Source organism: Podarcis bocagei (assembly GCF_964188305.1).
Source record: "Podarcis bocagei genome assembly, chromosome: 3".
Classification (NCBI taxonomy): domain Eukaryota; kingdom Metazoa; phylum Chordata; class Lepidosauria; order Squamata; family Lacertidae; genus Podarcis; species Podarcis bocagei.
In genome coordinates, this window is record NC_138127.1 from 73,388,589 (window position 1) to 73,404,718 (window position 16,130).

A 16,130-nucleotide genomic window follows, 5' to 3' on the forward strand; every position below is an offset into this window, starting at 1 on the left:
ATAAATCGTACAGCAATAAAATCCTGTACTGAAACATTTCCATTCTCATTAAAATAGGCTACATTTGTATTAAGGAAAACTGAATACCAAGCTGGAGACTAAATTGCATGCCTTCTTTGATCTAGCTTCCTAACAAAACAAGATTTGAGATTTCTGAAGCATCTGCATGCTATGAGTCATTATTTCAACCTTTTCTGTTGAATGATAAATAAAATCCTGCAAAGAACTACTCACACCGTAAAGCCTTTTTCAACTTGAAAGGCCTACGTTATTTTGAAAGTTCTGTAAATAGAAACTGCACTCTTTAGTTTAGATCTATTTCATTTGTGTTGGCTGAATGGCATAAAGAAAGTGAAATCCACTTGGAAATCCACCATTGGTCATTTCCCAGTCTCAAGAGATTGCCAAGTCTGAAGCAATAGCAGGAAGACATGCTACAGTCCTTCAAGGCAGCCTCAATTCTGTGAGCCAGAAGAATTAGCACAACTCCTTTCCTGATTATACTTCTTAGCAAAGAAAGTTGCAGCTTCATTATGTCTTGCTACTGTGGTAGCTTTGTTGAAATAGAATCATAGATTTGGAAGGTACACCAGAGGTCATTATAATCAACCTTCTGACAATGCAGGAAATCATAGCTGTCAACTTACAGATTTGAAAATAAGGGACCAGCAGCCTTGAAAATAAGGGACCAGCAGCCAAAATAAGGGACCTGCAGCCTCACCTGTTCCAGGCACTCCAGTCTTCCTGTCCTCCTGCAGTCTGGTCAAATTCATGCTGGTAGCTTCGAGAACACTTTGTAACCAGAGGTTCAACTGAATAGAATCTGAATCACATGCACCACAAGGCCTATGCAGCCTCAACTTAAGATGGCTCCCCGGCCTGGCTTTGCACTGCAAAGTTTGCAGCAGCACGTGCAACAAAATGGCGTCCAGCATTCAAAAAACCCCTCAGCTTGCATTAACTAGCCACACACAAGGCATGCAAGCTCCACCCCCCCAGTCGTTCTTAGACTTCTTATTGGGTGAGAAACACAGCCAAGCAACACAGTTGGAGCCTTCCTCCTCCCTGGCCGGCAGGGAGGGAGGGAGAGGAGCTGCTTCCTTTGAAATTTAAGGGACATCATTTAAGGGACATTTAAGGGACATCCATCAATAAGGGACAGCAGCGGGACATAGCGCTGGAATAAGGGACTGTCCCTTCAAGTAAGGGACACTTGACAGCTATGCAGGAAATCCACTGCTGTAGCATCCCTGATAGGTGACCATCCAGCCATCTATTTTAAAAAAAACAAACCAATGCAACCTCTGTTTTGTTTTGTTTTTAAAAAGAAACCAATGCAAGGGAGCCCATCACCTACCAAGGCAATCCATACCATTGTCATTCCATTTTCCCAATGTGAAACTGTTAGTTTGCTTCTACGATCTGGAGCAAGAGAAAACTAATTTCTTCTGCCATTTATGTAGCAGACAGCCTTTCAAATATTTGACTATGGCTATTATCTCTTCTCCAAGCTAAACACGCCCAACTCCTTCAACTGTTCTTCATAGGGCATGATCTTCAGACCCCTCACCATCTTTGTCACCCTTCTTGTGACATGTTCCAGTTTGTTAGTGTCTTTTTTTAACTGCAGTGCTCAGACCTTGATGCAGTACTCCAGGAGAGTTCTGACCAAACCAGAATAGACTGGTACCATTATTTATTATGATCTGGCTGTTATTTCTTGTGATTCTGTTGAACTGCATTCACGTTTCACTTGTGGTCATCCTGTACTGTTGTTGTCAAGTTTTGTGCCACCCATTCTCTGTTTGTGCATCTTTTTTTGCCTAACTAGGTGCAAAATTTAACATTAAACTCTGGTTAGAGTGTGGTGCTGATAATACCAAGGTCGTAAGTTTGATCCCTGTATGGAAAGCTGCATATTCCTGCATTGCAGGGGGTTGGACTAGATGATCCTCAGGGTCCATTCCAACTCTATAATTCTATTATTCTAATATCATTTTTCAAATCTCTACAAATTAATTTGGGTCCGCCTGACCCACTCTAGTGATTTCTAGCTGCCTCGATTCATAGAATCATAGAATCATAGAGTTGGAAGAGACCACAAGGGCCATCGAGTTCAACCCCCTGCCAAGCAGGAAACACCATCAGAGCACTCCTGACATATGGTTGTCAAGCCTCTGCTTAAAGACCTCCAAAGAAGGAGACTCCACCACACTCCTTGGCAGCAAATTCCACAGATTCAATCTGTGTTTGGCACAAATAGTTACAAGTCGGCCTAATCCAGTTCATGATTTGGACAAATGTGTTGCACAGTACCATAAAACATGCATTTCCATGAAAAAAGATTTAGTTAAGGGTAATTTTACACATATACTCAAAAACCAAAAATTACGAACAAATCTGGTTCTTTTACCTAGAATTACAAGCTCAGAAGAATTAACTAATGTGCAATTCTTATTTAATAACTTTAAGAAACCTCTAAAGCTGGCTGAAGTTTTGAGATTGCTTCTTCTAGTGTTCCGATTTTAAAAGCATGTAACTTTCTTAATAACTTTTCCTGCAAATGTTGGCTTTGCTGTAAGGACATGAAAATGAGCCATAAGAACTTGACTATGTACTTCAGGCCTAGAGACTATGTTTTGCAGATGTTTTCTGGTTGCCATAGTAGCTTCTGAATTTGTCTCTTTCAATATGAAGTTGGTAACCTCGTTTTAAAAAATGACAGGAGTCAATCTTGTAGTATGCTGCTTCCTCAGGAAAAATACTGACCAGTTAAAAATAAAAAAGCTATTTTTATTTCTCTTTTGGATGATAACATAACCAGATATCCAGTGTTAGTATTAACATATACATAATCTTAAAAAGCCAGACCATGACATTTTACACAAGCCAAAATGAGTGCTTCAAATGTGCCAAAAATTCTTGCTTTCCAGGTGCCAGAAATCAAAAGCCTTTTTGCCTTGTGTTTGAAAATTCCCCACTGAAATTTTTTTTGCTGCTCTGAAGTTGTCTTATAGATTTAAGCAAAAGAGCTCTTTTCACTAGTGAACTGAAAGGTTTCATACCCTTGTTAATAATGCCCATTGTTGCCTTTAGAAGTCTTTTTCTGAGTCTTTGTGGATATATACATCATGCCATGAAGATCTATCACAGTCATACTCATATACCATATGTGTGAACTTGATGTGGATGTGTTATCTCATTCCTTTTTCCTCACTTCCTGGCTTCACTCACAGCTCTTCTCATAACACAATGTAGTCTACTATCACCATATGGTAATGACTGTATCAAAATGGATTGAATGAAGAAGTCTAGTGTCTGCTCAGATCTCCTCAAGCCTCAAAATCATACTTGCCCAATTCACATTGGTCTATGATCCAAGCATGCACTCAATTTTCCATACAACACAGTTTGCATGGATCTCATGGAATATACCATCAATTCAGATTTATTATCATGTTGAGTTGGCTTCAGGCACCAGGCCCGTTGGCAGACCAGCTCTGTGTTACAAAGATGTCTGATCAACCCCACTGTGTGAGAATCCTTTGCAGATGACCACAGTGCCTAGAGACAGACAGACATGTAATGTATCCATAGCAGTAACCAGAACAGGAATGACCACTAGGAGGATCACAGAGAGAAGAAATGCCATGCTGCATCTGCAGCAGCATAATCAGACACCTACATCTGCCCCAGCTGCAACGAAACATGTCTCTCCCATATCGGCCTCTACAGCCACAGCAGGCACAGCAACTTTCCAACAGTTTGGCTTCACCCCCAAAGGCACACTCCTCCATTGCTGACCACATAACACTAGTAATAACACAATTACACTGTCTGCTGATACATTTCGAGGCCCAATATAAGCTGCAGGTTTTAACACATAAACCCTTATGCAGCTTGGAGCCACAAAAAATGACTGACTGCCTTTCCCAACAAGAATACATCCAGACTATGTTCATCCAGACCTTACAAATGTCTTCTGGGGGGCTTCCCCTGGAAGCTCTACCCCTGATAGATCCTCAAGAGAAAGTGCCTTTTTGGTTGTGGCTGTCTGCCTATGGAATGCTTTCCCAAGTGAGGCTCACTTGGTGCCAACACTGACATCTTATCGGCACCAGGTGAAGATTTTCCTCTTCACCTGGGCATTTGATGGAATTTGAAAAGTTTCTAAAGTTAATTGTACATTACTTGAGGTCTTGTGTTAAATGACTTACAAAAGAGAAGAAATAAAGATATTAAGTCTTTTGAGTTCAACAAGAGGGTAATTGAACTGTTTACAGTCAAAGATTCTCACCTCTGCAATCATCCTGTTAGTGTCTCCTAAGAAAAGAAGGTTCAGTGCTTCCTCCTCATTGGTTGCTTGCTGCAAAGAGAGATGTTTCAGATGAATGTTCTGATCAGGATCTTCCATTATTGTCACCTTTCTAGAAGAAGAAGAAGAGGAGGAGGAGGAGGAGTTAGGATTTGATATCCCACTTTATCATTACCCTAAGGCAGTGTTTCCCAACCTTTTTTGGGCAAAGGCACACTTGTTTCATGAAAAAAATCTCAAGGCACACCACCATTAGAAAATGTTTAAAAAATTAACTCTGTGCCTATATTGACTACCCTATTTTTCGCCCTATAGGACGCACCGGCCCATAGGACGTACCTAGATTTTGGGGGGGAAATAAAGGGAAAAAAATTATTCCCCCCCCCCAGACGCGGGGCTGGGGCGGGAGAAGCCCGAGCTTCCCCCGACCCCAGCCCCCAGAATGGGAGCCAGAGTGGCTCCCGGAGCTTGCGGGACTGGGGGTGGGGGAAGCCCGAGCTTCCCCCACCCCCAGCCCCCAGAAAGGGTCCGAGAGCGATGGCAAAGGTGAGCGCACCTTTGCCATTGCTCCCGGAGCTTGCAGGAGCTGGGGGTGGTGGAAGCCAGAGCTTCCCCCGCCCCCAGCCCCCAGAAAGGGTCCGAGAGCGATGGCGAAGGTGAGCGCACCTTTGCCATTGCTCCCGGAGCTTGCAGGAGCTGGGGGCGGGGGAAGCCGGAGCTTCTCCCGTCCCCAGCCCGCAGAGCAGGTCGGAGAGCGATGGCGAAGGTGTGCGCACCTTCGCCATCGCTCTGGGACCTTGCGCGGGCTGGGGGCGGGGGAAGCCGGAGCTTCTCCCGTCCCCAGCCCGCAGAGCAGGTCGGAGAGCGATGGCGAAGGTGTGCGCACCTTCGCCATCGCTCTCGGGGCTTGGGAGGCTGCGGGCGGGGGAAGCCGGAGCTTCTCCCCTCCCCAGCCCCCCGAACAGGTCAGAGAGCGATGGCGATGGTGTGCGCACGTTCGCCATCGCTCTCGGGGCTTGGGAGGCTGCGGGCGGGGGAAGCTGGAGCTTCCCCCGACCCCAGCCCCCCGAACGGGTTGGAGAGCGATGGCAAAGGTGCGCGCAGCTTTGGCATCGCTCTGGGAGCTTGCGCGGCTGGGGGGATAGCTTCCTTAAGCCTGGAGAGCAAGAGGGGTCGGTGCGCACCGACCCCTCTCGCTCTCCAGGCTTCAGCGAAAGCCTGCATTCGCGGCGATGGGATGTGGGAGGGAGCTCGCTCGCCGCCCGGCGTGTGCTCGCCGCCGGCGCCCCGCCTCTCGCCGCCCGACTCGCCCGCCTCCCTCCCACGGCACACTAGGCAACGTCTCACGGCACACTAGTGTGCCGCGGAACACCGGTTGGGAAACACTGCCCTAAGGAGCCTCAAAGCGGCTACCAATCTCCTTTCCCTTCCTCCCCCACAACAAACACTCTGTGAGGTGAGTGAGGCTGAGAGACTCCACTGCTCTTAACCACTACACCACACTGGCTCTACAATACAATAAAATAAAATAAAAACACAAGATTGAAGTAAAGCTTAATGTCGGCATTTGGAGCACAAAATATATTGCAGCCCTTTTAAAGAATCCATAGTGTATTTTGTGAATAAGTAAATGCACAGATAGCCTGGATTTATTCCCCCCCCCCCGAACACAGAATCATAGAATCTTAGAGCTGGAAGGGACACAAGGGTCATCGAGTCCAACCCCCCGTAATGAAGGACTCTCAGTTAAAGCAACCCTCAGGTTGTGTCTCTTGGAGAAAAGAAATTTCCCAGGTGTTCATATCAGAACTACAAAAAAAACACCTGTGCAGCACTGCAGTTAATATTTGCACCTTGAGACAGGCCTATGAAACATTTCATAGGCAATGTGGTGATGGTTTTCCCCACCCTCAGAATAAATCCTTTCATTTCCCCCTTTATCTTTGGTTTTATTTCCTTTCTTCCACTTAAAGACTGGCCCTAATTCAAGAATGACAGGAAACAGCATTGTCAGGGAACTGACATCGGAGCTAGAGGCGGAGGGAAGGCTCTCAAATGATGCTGGAGAAGGGCCCAGCAGGGAGAGAGGCAGCTCAGCAGATGGGGAAGCAAATCAGCGCAACACCAGGGATAAAGGGGGGTAGATGGGGGAATCGGCGAGAGGGCTCCAGGACTCTTCACCGGACACCAGCGGGGGGAGCACGGGTCCTCTGCTACCCACGCCCTCCCTGCGCAGAAGACTTCCGCGCAGGGAGAGTAGGAGGAGACTTGGCGTCAAACAACTTTTATGTTGGAAAAGGTTTAAGAAACGCCCATTGACGGATTCTGCTAGCGACTGAGGCAGCCACGAAGTGAAGGGCTGCCCAGACAGAAAGGTTTAACCAGGCAACATAGCCAGGAGAGGCGGCAACTTACGCATGAGCAACCCATACTCATTACAAGCATAAAACATGAATTAATAAGGATCATGACACAATTATAATATACAAGTGAAAAAATTATTGGGATAGTTCTAATAATGCAGTAGGCAATATGCTATTACTAACTGGCCTTGCTACATCACTGCCCCCTGCAAAAAATAAAATAAAAAATGCTGATCAAAGAGGCATGCCTTCAGCTGACACCTAAAGCTAAACATTGTTGTCTGTACCTCAGAAGTGAGTTTGTACCTCAGTCAGAAGAGAGGGCAGTCCATTAATGGGATGCCACCATTGAGAAGGCTCTATCCCAAAGAAAGCTCTACTTGACCAGGGGGAAAAGAAGGGCCTCCACCACACAGATGTTCCTTTCAGCATTTGGGTCCCAAGATGCTTAGGGTTTTATGTCAACAACAAAGAGAAAACTTGATGGTTGTGGAACTTGTAGACCTCATCTGGACCTGAGATTGTGCATGACTGTGTGTGTGCCTTACCAAAACAAGTCCTCATATGTTAGGTTACTAGCTTGGCTGATGCAACCAAAGAATTTGTACAGTACAACTTGGCTAATTCTGTTTTATGCATATTCCACCCAGCTTTAAAGAAGTCTACAAATTCCATCTACTTAGCCAAATGAAAACATTCTTTGTTTATAGAAAAAACAAAAATCCTGCTTCTGCCTCCTCTCCATCATTATGTATAAGTTAGCGGTACTTTTCCATATCAAGGTCCAAGTTAGGACTAATTCTTATGGATTTTAAACATTTCTACCTGTACTGGAGGAATGGAGACAACTTTATATAGATATAAAGCTAGCAGCAGCAACTTGAATTATGAGAAACAATATACTGAACAGTATTAATAGTTTCCTCTATCACTTTTTTTTTTTTTTTGAGAGGGACAGTTTGACACTGGAAACCATCAACATAACACTATCTAATCAAACTCATATATTTTTCTGCCACTATGGAAAAAGTTGTACGTATTGGTAAAAAAAAAAAAAGCCAGAATGAGACAGGGTGCAAAAATCCAAGTGTCCAGTAGGAATATTTGTTAGGTCTAATTTTCTTAACTGCCAATGGTGATCAGAAATCTCTATTTTTGCAGCCCTTTTCAAATCACAGATATTCTTTGTTTTAGATATGTCTGTGAAAAAATGACATCTCTGTAAATTCCGAACTCTTTTCAGAATCCACAGCAACCCCTATTAAATACACATTTTAACTCAATTGTTCCCACTAAATGAATGCGATCCAACATAATGCTAAACTGACACATTTACTTTCTAAAAGGTATGGGAAAGGAAATACATTAAGAATAACCACACCTAAATCTGAAAGCACTTGTGGGTTTTTAAAAAGAAAAATGTAATTGTGCATCTAATGAAGGCTGATTTTTTTTTGGTGGGGGGGGAATGAAAAGATTTGTGATTTTTAAAAATGTTTCACTCACGGCAAATCTTCTAGTTTGGAGGCTTCATGTCGGGGGTCCAGCAGATCATAACCACACTCATTATAAATTTCTAAATAGGAAATATGTGTTGTGTATACTTTGCTGCTATCCTGAATTAGAAGAAAAACAAAAAGATGGGATCAATAGTTATCTAAAAACCTAGGATACACTGACAGTACATATTTTGTGTTGTTTACCTTCTTACAGTATGTCCTTCTTTGAAAGGTTTACACACATTATTAGAAGGTGGTTCCCCCCCCCCCCATTTTTAATTATAATGTTCCATTATAAGCATTTTGGAATACTGAGAAAGACAGTAATAAAATTAAGAATAAAACATGGTAAGACTATAATAAAAGAGCAACAGCAGTACAACTGGTTACTTATTAACCTTTCTCAAAATATGTTATCACATTTATTTAATGGTTCCATACTTGTACAAATATATATGTTCCATGTTTCTGTGACCAGATCTTTCTGCATTCACCTCTTGAATTGCTTTGTTGGCTCAGACAATCTGGAAACTGATGGGGAGCAGAAAATAATAGTCTGCTGAGAATCTACAATCTCTCATTTGGGAGAGATCCCAAGAAAGGAATCTTCCCCTTTGGACCCCGGTGGGGAACAGCATCTCTTCTCACTGCTTGAGGTAGGTATCGGTGTGACATCAACCACCAGCCCCCCAATCTCCACGTGCATCTCTGAACCTTCAGACTAAAGAAATGGCACAGAATTGCCATCATTAATAGGTCTGAAAGCAAAGGGTCAAGAATTAATGTGAGCTTACAGAGATCAGCAACAAGCAGCACAGCATTACCAATGATGGACAAGGATCAATGAAAGATAGCTTGCTGTCCATTACCAATGCTTTTTTGCAATGTGCAGCCTCAAGAGAGTACCAGTTGTGTTCTAAGTTGTGCCCATCAGTTCATGTAGGACAGTGGATAGCCCAATAGGCCTGGCAGTGCCTCACAGACACTAATATACATCCTAGACTGCACCATACTTATTTGCAACTTGTAGAGGTTCCCTGGCAGAATGTCAATGTGGAAAGGGTTCTCTGAATGTACAAAGCCTGAAAACAACTCATATTGCCCCTTTGTTTGGGTATGGAATATGCTCCTATCAACCAAGGATGGCTTACTGAGGTGGTGAGTTATTTTCTATTTTACTAGGCTTCCCATTGTAGGAAGACACGGAAGGCTATGGATATTACAAATATTTGGGCAGGACAACTCACTGTTACTGTTTCCCCCTTCCCCAAGGCCCGCCATGGATTACGATTTACAAGAGGCAGCACCTCTCCAAAGCTATACATTTTCCACTCCTACCATGCCACCAAAATGCCATGGTTGGTGTTTCCACAAACATTATTCAAACCATACACAAAAAACTGGGCTTGGCGGTGTAAGAGAGAAATGTGTATCCATCTCAGTGATTCCTTGAGTGTCTTTAGACTGAGCTTTGCATTCTGAGTACCTTGGATTTAACAAACAGTTCCTTCAAGATAATCCACATTCAGTAAATTTACAGTAATAAGCTTTCCACTAGCTGTTTCTAACACAGCAAGGTAAAAGGGGGGAGTGGATGGCGCTGTGGTCTAAACCACTGAGCCTCTTGGGATTGCTGATCAGAAGGTCGGCAGTTCGAATTCCCGTGACGGGGTGAGCTCCAGTAGTGGTTTAGTCATGTGCCAGTAGCGGTTTAGTCATGCTGGCCACATGACCCAGAAAGCTGTCTGCGGACAAATGCCGGCTCCCTCGGCCTGAAAGCGAGATGAGCGCTGCAACCTCAGAGTCGCCTTTGACTGGAATTAACCATTCAGGGGTCCTTTACCTTTTACCTTTACCTAACACAGCAGTTAGAAGAAAACTGAGCTGGAAGTTGCATGCACCTCTAAGGGTATGCACATATGCTAGGACCTCCAACCAGGAAGAGATGGGAGAGCGCCAGCTCCCCGCCTAATGTGCAAGAATATACTGAATCTAGCTTTGCCTAGCTAGAGATCCCATATGTGGGACCACAGACCGCGAAGACCCATTCCAGTACTAAACTGAGGCAATCCAGTAAGTGAATTTTTTCCTGTTTTAAAATTTGAACTTTTTAAGCCCACTTATGTATATATTCAGACTAGTTCTATGCCACCTTCCTGCCAAACAGAGATACTGGTCAAGGCTTATAAACCAAAAACTCTTAACTCAGTTGCAACTTGGATGAACAAGCAGTGACAGTAAATAATATCCGAGAGTTTCAACTCAGAAGGACATAAATGTTCCACTTTGGCTTTGCCTCTATTGGTTAATGAGGTGATACAACTGATATTTCAACATATAAACAGAATTTCATTTTCTCTTTTGTGGAATATGGCAAAATACCAAGGTCCTTTCATTTCCTGTTGCAGAAGAATCATTCTCAGACTGTCACATCCTATTTGACAAGAATACTAACCTCTTCATTAACTTATCAGTTCTCAGTTTAATAAAGTTTCTACAGTGCTTTGTTCCCTAGATCCGATTAACAAAATCCTTTACTTCAAGTTTCATCTTGTTTGAGGGAGTATAACACTAAGCTCAAACCTGTATTCCAACTATTGCTAAGAAAAAATACTAAATGCAAAGCAGATTGCTACTCAGAATGATAGGGCCACTGCAGACGTACTCTCAGCCATGGTTAAGAGAGCATGAGGAAGCCACATAATTACATGCTCCTTTTAGCCATTTTAGGGGAACAAACGGCAACTGAATTAGTCAAAGAATGCAGAAATATCTAAAATATACAAGGAATCCAAAGGAACAGGTGCAATAAACTAAAGTAAAATTGGGCATTTCACAGTAACTAACCTCTAATCCTAAATATATTCATATGGAAGTAAGGTCGCATTAATAATAACAGGATTTACTTCCATTTTAGAGGATTTAGGAACACAGAACACTGTATCTCATAATTCAGCCATGTCTGTAACCAGCATAGCAATGAACATTCACCAGCAGCGCCACCTGTGGAGCAGCTGTAAGCTGTGTCCTATGAATGGCATTCACCCTTCAAGGTCTTTGATGGGATCTTGTTAACTAGTCCTTTTGGTCCACATACCATTTTTAACAGATCTAAAAATGTTAAATTCAAAACAGATGGGAAAGAGTCTCTTGAGAAAAATACATTTCTGCACAAAATATTTTAATTGCATTTTTACTGTTCACAGATTTACCTGGTTCATGTGGTCTGCAGGTGCAGTTATACAAAGAAAGTTGCCTAATATTTATCCTTTCTTTGCTCAGACAGAATCAATGAAAAAACCTCTTGCATATCATTCATAAGTATTTCAAATCTTTATTGAACAATAAAAAAGGCCCACAAAAATCAGGGAGAATTTTGGACATTTCTGTCTCCGAATACTTACAGTTCAGCAATAATGTTTTAATACATTTTTAAGACAGACTGTGTATCTGGTTCTGAACCAGTCTTCTACAGAATCTAAATCAGTTTATCGTGAATGGTTTGAAAATATATCTCCAAGGACTGATATCTCAGCCTTATTGAGGTTTTAATGACTAAATGAACCCTGGCAGAAAAACCAAGAAGTTAAAAATGAAATAAAAACATATTTAACATCTTAAAACTAATTAAAAGTATCAAAAAATTAAGAACATTTAAAAACTTTTAATAACAATTGTATAACATCCCCACACAGATAATAATTTCAAGGCAACCAGATATCATGATAAAATCAGTATTTCTTTCCTTAGCTATATCATTATATTTAGTTAATGAAATGTTTTAAAGAAAAATGATCAGAGAGAATGACCTGTACCTTCTGCAACTGCTGAAATATGTAAGATAGTGTCCGTGGAATTATGCCCCTATCACTGTAACGTTCTGCTCCTCCTGTTATGGTAAAGGTCTTGCCACTGCCCGTCTGTCCGTAAGCAAATATGGTGCCATTATAGCCAGCTAGAGCACTGAAAGTAGAGGAATAAATATGTTATCTATGGAATATAAACATTGGTTTATAAACCTTCACTCTCTGATTAGTGTAGCCATGGAAATCTTTGCTGGCATGACTGAATATTCCTTACATCTCTTAAGATGAAAAATAACATTTTTCAAGCAATTTTCCTTAATTTAACACATTTTTGAATGCTTTTGTGAATATATGCATTTTTACACACACTTACCCCAATGTATGCAATTTTGTACGCGTTACTTGGCTGGAGAACTGCACAGCAAAATTCATTGAAGTGCAAATTTTGAAGGCGGGCTATGCTTTGATTCTCACATTGTCCTGCAAAGTGTGAATTTGGTAGCTTCACCTTTAAATGTGAACTGAAGCAAACCCCCCTCAAACCCCATACAGTGTCATTTTTAGCAGTAGCAAACTGTATGGGGGAAAAGATGGCTGCCACCATCTTCTTGAAGCCATTTTTACATTTAAACAGGTTTTTAAAAGAAGAATGGAATAAGAAACTCTTTAGAGAACTTTGCAATTGATTCCTCCCTCCTAGGTAAAAAAACCCAAAAACCTTATTGCTACCCAGCAAACATCACTGATTAACCCCCTTCCAACTGTCAGTGGGGAAATTTCCAAAGAAGGAGAGGGATCCCTTTTCACAGTCCGTATTTTATACTAGCTTTTGAGTACACTGTTTTAGAAGAAACCAATCACCATTTCCAATTTCACAAAAATAAAGTTCTAAATGCAGAAGACAGAGATCAGTGCAAAATGTAGCCAGAGGTTGCAAAAGGTATCCTACATACCTTCTTCGATAATTCACATATATAAAGATTTTTCTTGGGTAGCAATGCACATACAGTCTTTGTTTTCAAGTCACATTCAAAGTGAGACATTACTGTTGTAAGCAATATGTGGCTGGGGGAAAGAGAAGTGGGAAGAGAGAGGGAAGATAGTAAAGTTTCATTATTTTACATAGTACAGTGGTACCTCGGGTTAAGTACTTAATTCGTTCTGGAGGTCCGTTCTTAACCTGAAACTGTTCTTAACCTGAAGCACCACTTTAGCTAATGGGGTCTCCCACTGCTGCCGCGCCGCTGCTGCGAGATTTCTGTTCTCATCCTGAAGCAAAGTTCTTAATCCGAGGTACTATTTCTGGGTTAGCGGAGTCTGTAGTCTGAAGCGTATGTAACCTGAGGTACCACTATATATAAAGGAAGCTTTTATGCCAGCATCAAGTGAATCGCTATTTTTTGTTGGCAATGTGAGACACCAGAGGGCCCAGGGAGTGGTTTGCAGTGTGTGTTGCTGGATGAGATAAACCAGGCATCCCCAACCTACAGCCCTCCAGATGTTTTGGACTACAACTCCCATGATCCCTAGCTAACAGGACCAGTGGTCAGGCATGATGGGAATTGTAGTCCTAAACCTCTGGAAGGCCAAAGGTTGGGGGTGCCTGAGATAAACCATATCAACTGTATGCTGTCTCGGGGGTGGGGGTGGGGGTTGATCCCTGTCTTGTTGACTTGCATATGTAATGATGAATTATGGCTTCTCCCATAATTATATCATATTCCTGAAATCATATCAATGGAAACATTTCAGCTTGATGAAGTAATCATTCTCTTGATAAGACTTACTAGTTTTCAAAAGAAGATTGTATTTTGTTTGTTCAGCTCAAATACTCAACATATGTTATGTAAAAGAAGAGGGGGAAAGTATTTTTGTGCACTCTGTTTATGAGTAAAGTTATAAATAAGCCATGCAAAAAAAAAAAAAAAAAAGCAAAACCTTCCTTTTCTTCCCTAGGAGGATGGGGCCATGTGTAGGTCAACAGTGAGTCTGGTGCCATAAGAGAGGCAAAAGGCCTCCAACTCATTTATCTGGAAGCCTAAGCATTTGCCAGATGGCTCAGCGTAATCTACAATAGCAAAATGTCAAAGAAAAGAACACAATAAGATGCCAAAGAAAGCCAGTATCTGCCGAAAACAAAAATACCAGAATTCTCATAAGTATTTGTTTTCTGCCTCGTTATTAGGCATATATTCCACCTTTGTTTCAAAAAGAAGTTATGGGGGGGGGGTTTCTATGTTATATCATGTTGTCAGAGTGAAACAGTTGTTTGTCCACTTTAGGATTAGCAGAATATTTTCGAACTTTGTAGCATTGCACTGAAACTGGGCAATTCTTGAGTGATCAGTTTCTTGGGCTTGGTCCTCACATTCTCACAGCTTCTTACTCTGTCTTGCTGTAATTCAACGCTTCCGCAGTTTACTAAACCAGATTTTCGTTTGTTTGTTTGTTACATCTAAAGTGCAAAACAATAATTTAATCTCAGTTTACAAAATGTGATATGAAAGCTGGCTCCGCTTAAACTAGGATACGACTCTGTAGCCACATTTTGAACTGTCAAAGTTTCTGGACTATCTTCGATATTTGCTCCAAGATGAACTACAATCATCCAAGGTGGAACTGAGATTGAGGATAGGTACATATTCTCCAGGGAAGAGCATATGTGGCATACTAGTTGAAGCTAGTAAAGGGTTCTTGTGGGCACTACCACTACCTGAGTATCCAAGAGCAGGGATAGTTCCAGGAATACTCCCAAACTGTACATCAGCTGAGTCAATGAAAGTGTAACCCTGCACAGAACAGGTTGCACATCTATTCCAATGTCAGGTTTCAAGTTGCCTGGATGGAGCTTCAGTTTATTCACCCTCATCATGTCCAAATTGCCCCAAATGAAAGTCATTCCCGCATGGTATGGAACAATACCAAGAAGATGTTCTGAGACTGGAGGGGGAAGAGTTTCTGTTTTGTAAAAAATGATATTTGTCTAGTTAAGCTGGGCGGGGAATAATGGTGATGATGGTGGTGGTGATGATGATGATGCCAGCAAAACTTAAAAATCCAGCCAATTGCCATCACAAGAAGATATGGATTAGGACAGTGATGGCCAAACTTGGCCCTCCAGCTGTTTTGGGACTACAACTCCCATCATCCCTAGCTAACAGGACCAGTGGTCAGGGATGATGGGAACTGTAGTCCCAATATAGCTGGAGGGCCATCACTGGATTAGGAGAAGAAAGAGTTGAGGAACTAGCAAAAGGAGAGCTAGCTAGAGAAAGAATGCTAGGCAACCACCTGCAGAGTACCACTTGTTCTGCAGATGCCCTTTTTGGAAGTTACAATGTGACTAGAGACTGGAATGCTTTTCTCTTAGGTAGTTGAACTTTAAAATGGTTACAGAATTGCTTTATTTGGTTAATTATATCTGTATCTCAAACAGAAACACATCAAAGACATAATCTAAAAAAAAGTAACCATGCTAAAATGGACTGTAGCAAGTTTTTGTCATGCTACAAAGTTTCATAGTAAGGCATTCATGAATTTGTGACAGGGTAGCATGTTGTACAGATATATAAAAGATTGTTACATTTCACTCCCTAGATTCAGGAGAGGCATGTTACTTTGGCAATATAAAGCTAATTGAGTAATCCTTCATGGACCAAATCTGATTTCAACAGACTTAAAAGAAAATAAGGGAATTCTGATTGGGGAACACAAAGACTTTGAAGTACTGAGTTAAAATAATCAAGTTAAAAATACAGTGGTATCTCGGGTTACATACGCTTCAGGTTATATACGGTTCAGGTTACAGACTCCGCTAACCCAGAAATAGTGCTTCAGGTTAAGAACTTTGCTTCAGGATGAGAACAGAAATCGGGCTCCGGCAGCACGGCAGCAGGAGGAGGCCCCAATGGCTAAAGTGCTGCTTCAGGTTAAGAACAGTTTCAGGTTAAGTACGGACCTCCGGAACGAATTAAGTACTTAACCCGAGGTACCACTGTAAATGGTAAAAATTGCCACTTTATAAGAGAGGCCTTGAATGGGTAAATAGGGCTTTTGGACCAAAAGAATCTTAACTGCTCCTACATTATATACAGTCCTGCATTAGCCATTAAATGAGGTGGTCCTTCAATAACTATGGAACGAGGTG

At 42.0% G+C, this 16,130-nt stretch overlaps 1 protein-coding gene across 8 annotated transcripts in view; it reads right to left on the bottom strand.

The window, feature by feature from the left end:
- Window positions 1–16,130, bottom strand: part of KIF6 (kinesin family member 6) — a 156,325-nt gene that overhangs the window by 127,887 nt on the left and 12,308 nt on the right. For all 8 annotated transcript variants that reach the window (XR_014005924.1, XR_014005925.1, XR_014005926.1 and 5 more), the window contains exons 4-6: window positions 11,993–12,140; window positions 8,185–8,294; window positions 4,298–4,427 (exon numbers count right to left, since the gene is read on the bottom strand). Coding sequence is in view for 1 of the 8 variants with exons in the window: in XM_081186405.1 (XP_081042531.1) it covers window positions 4,298–4,427; window positions 8,185–8,294; window positions 11,993–12,140 (388 nt within the window). In the remaining 7 variants the exon portion in view is untranslated. The remainder of the gene's footprint in view (window positions 1–4,297; window positions 4,428–8,184; window positions 8,295–11,992; window positions 12,141–16,130) is intronic.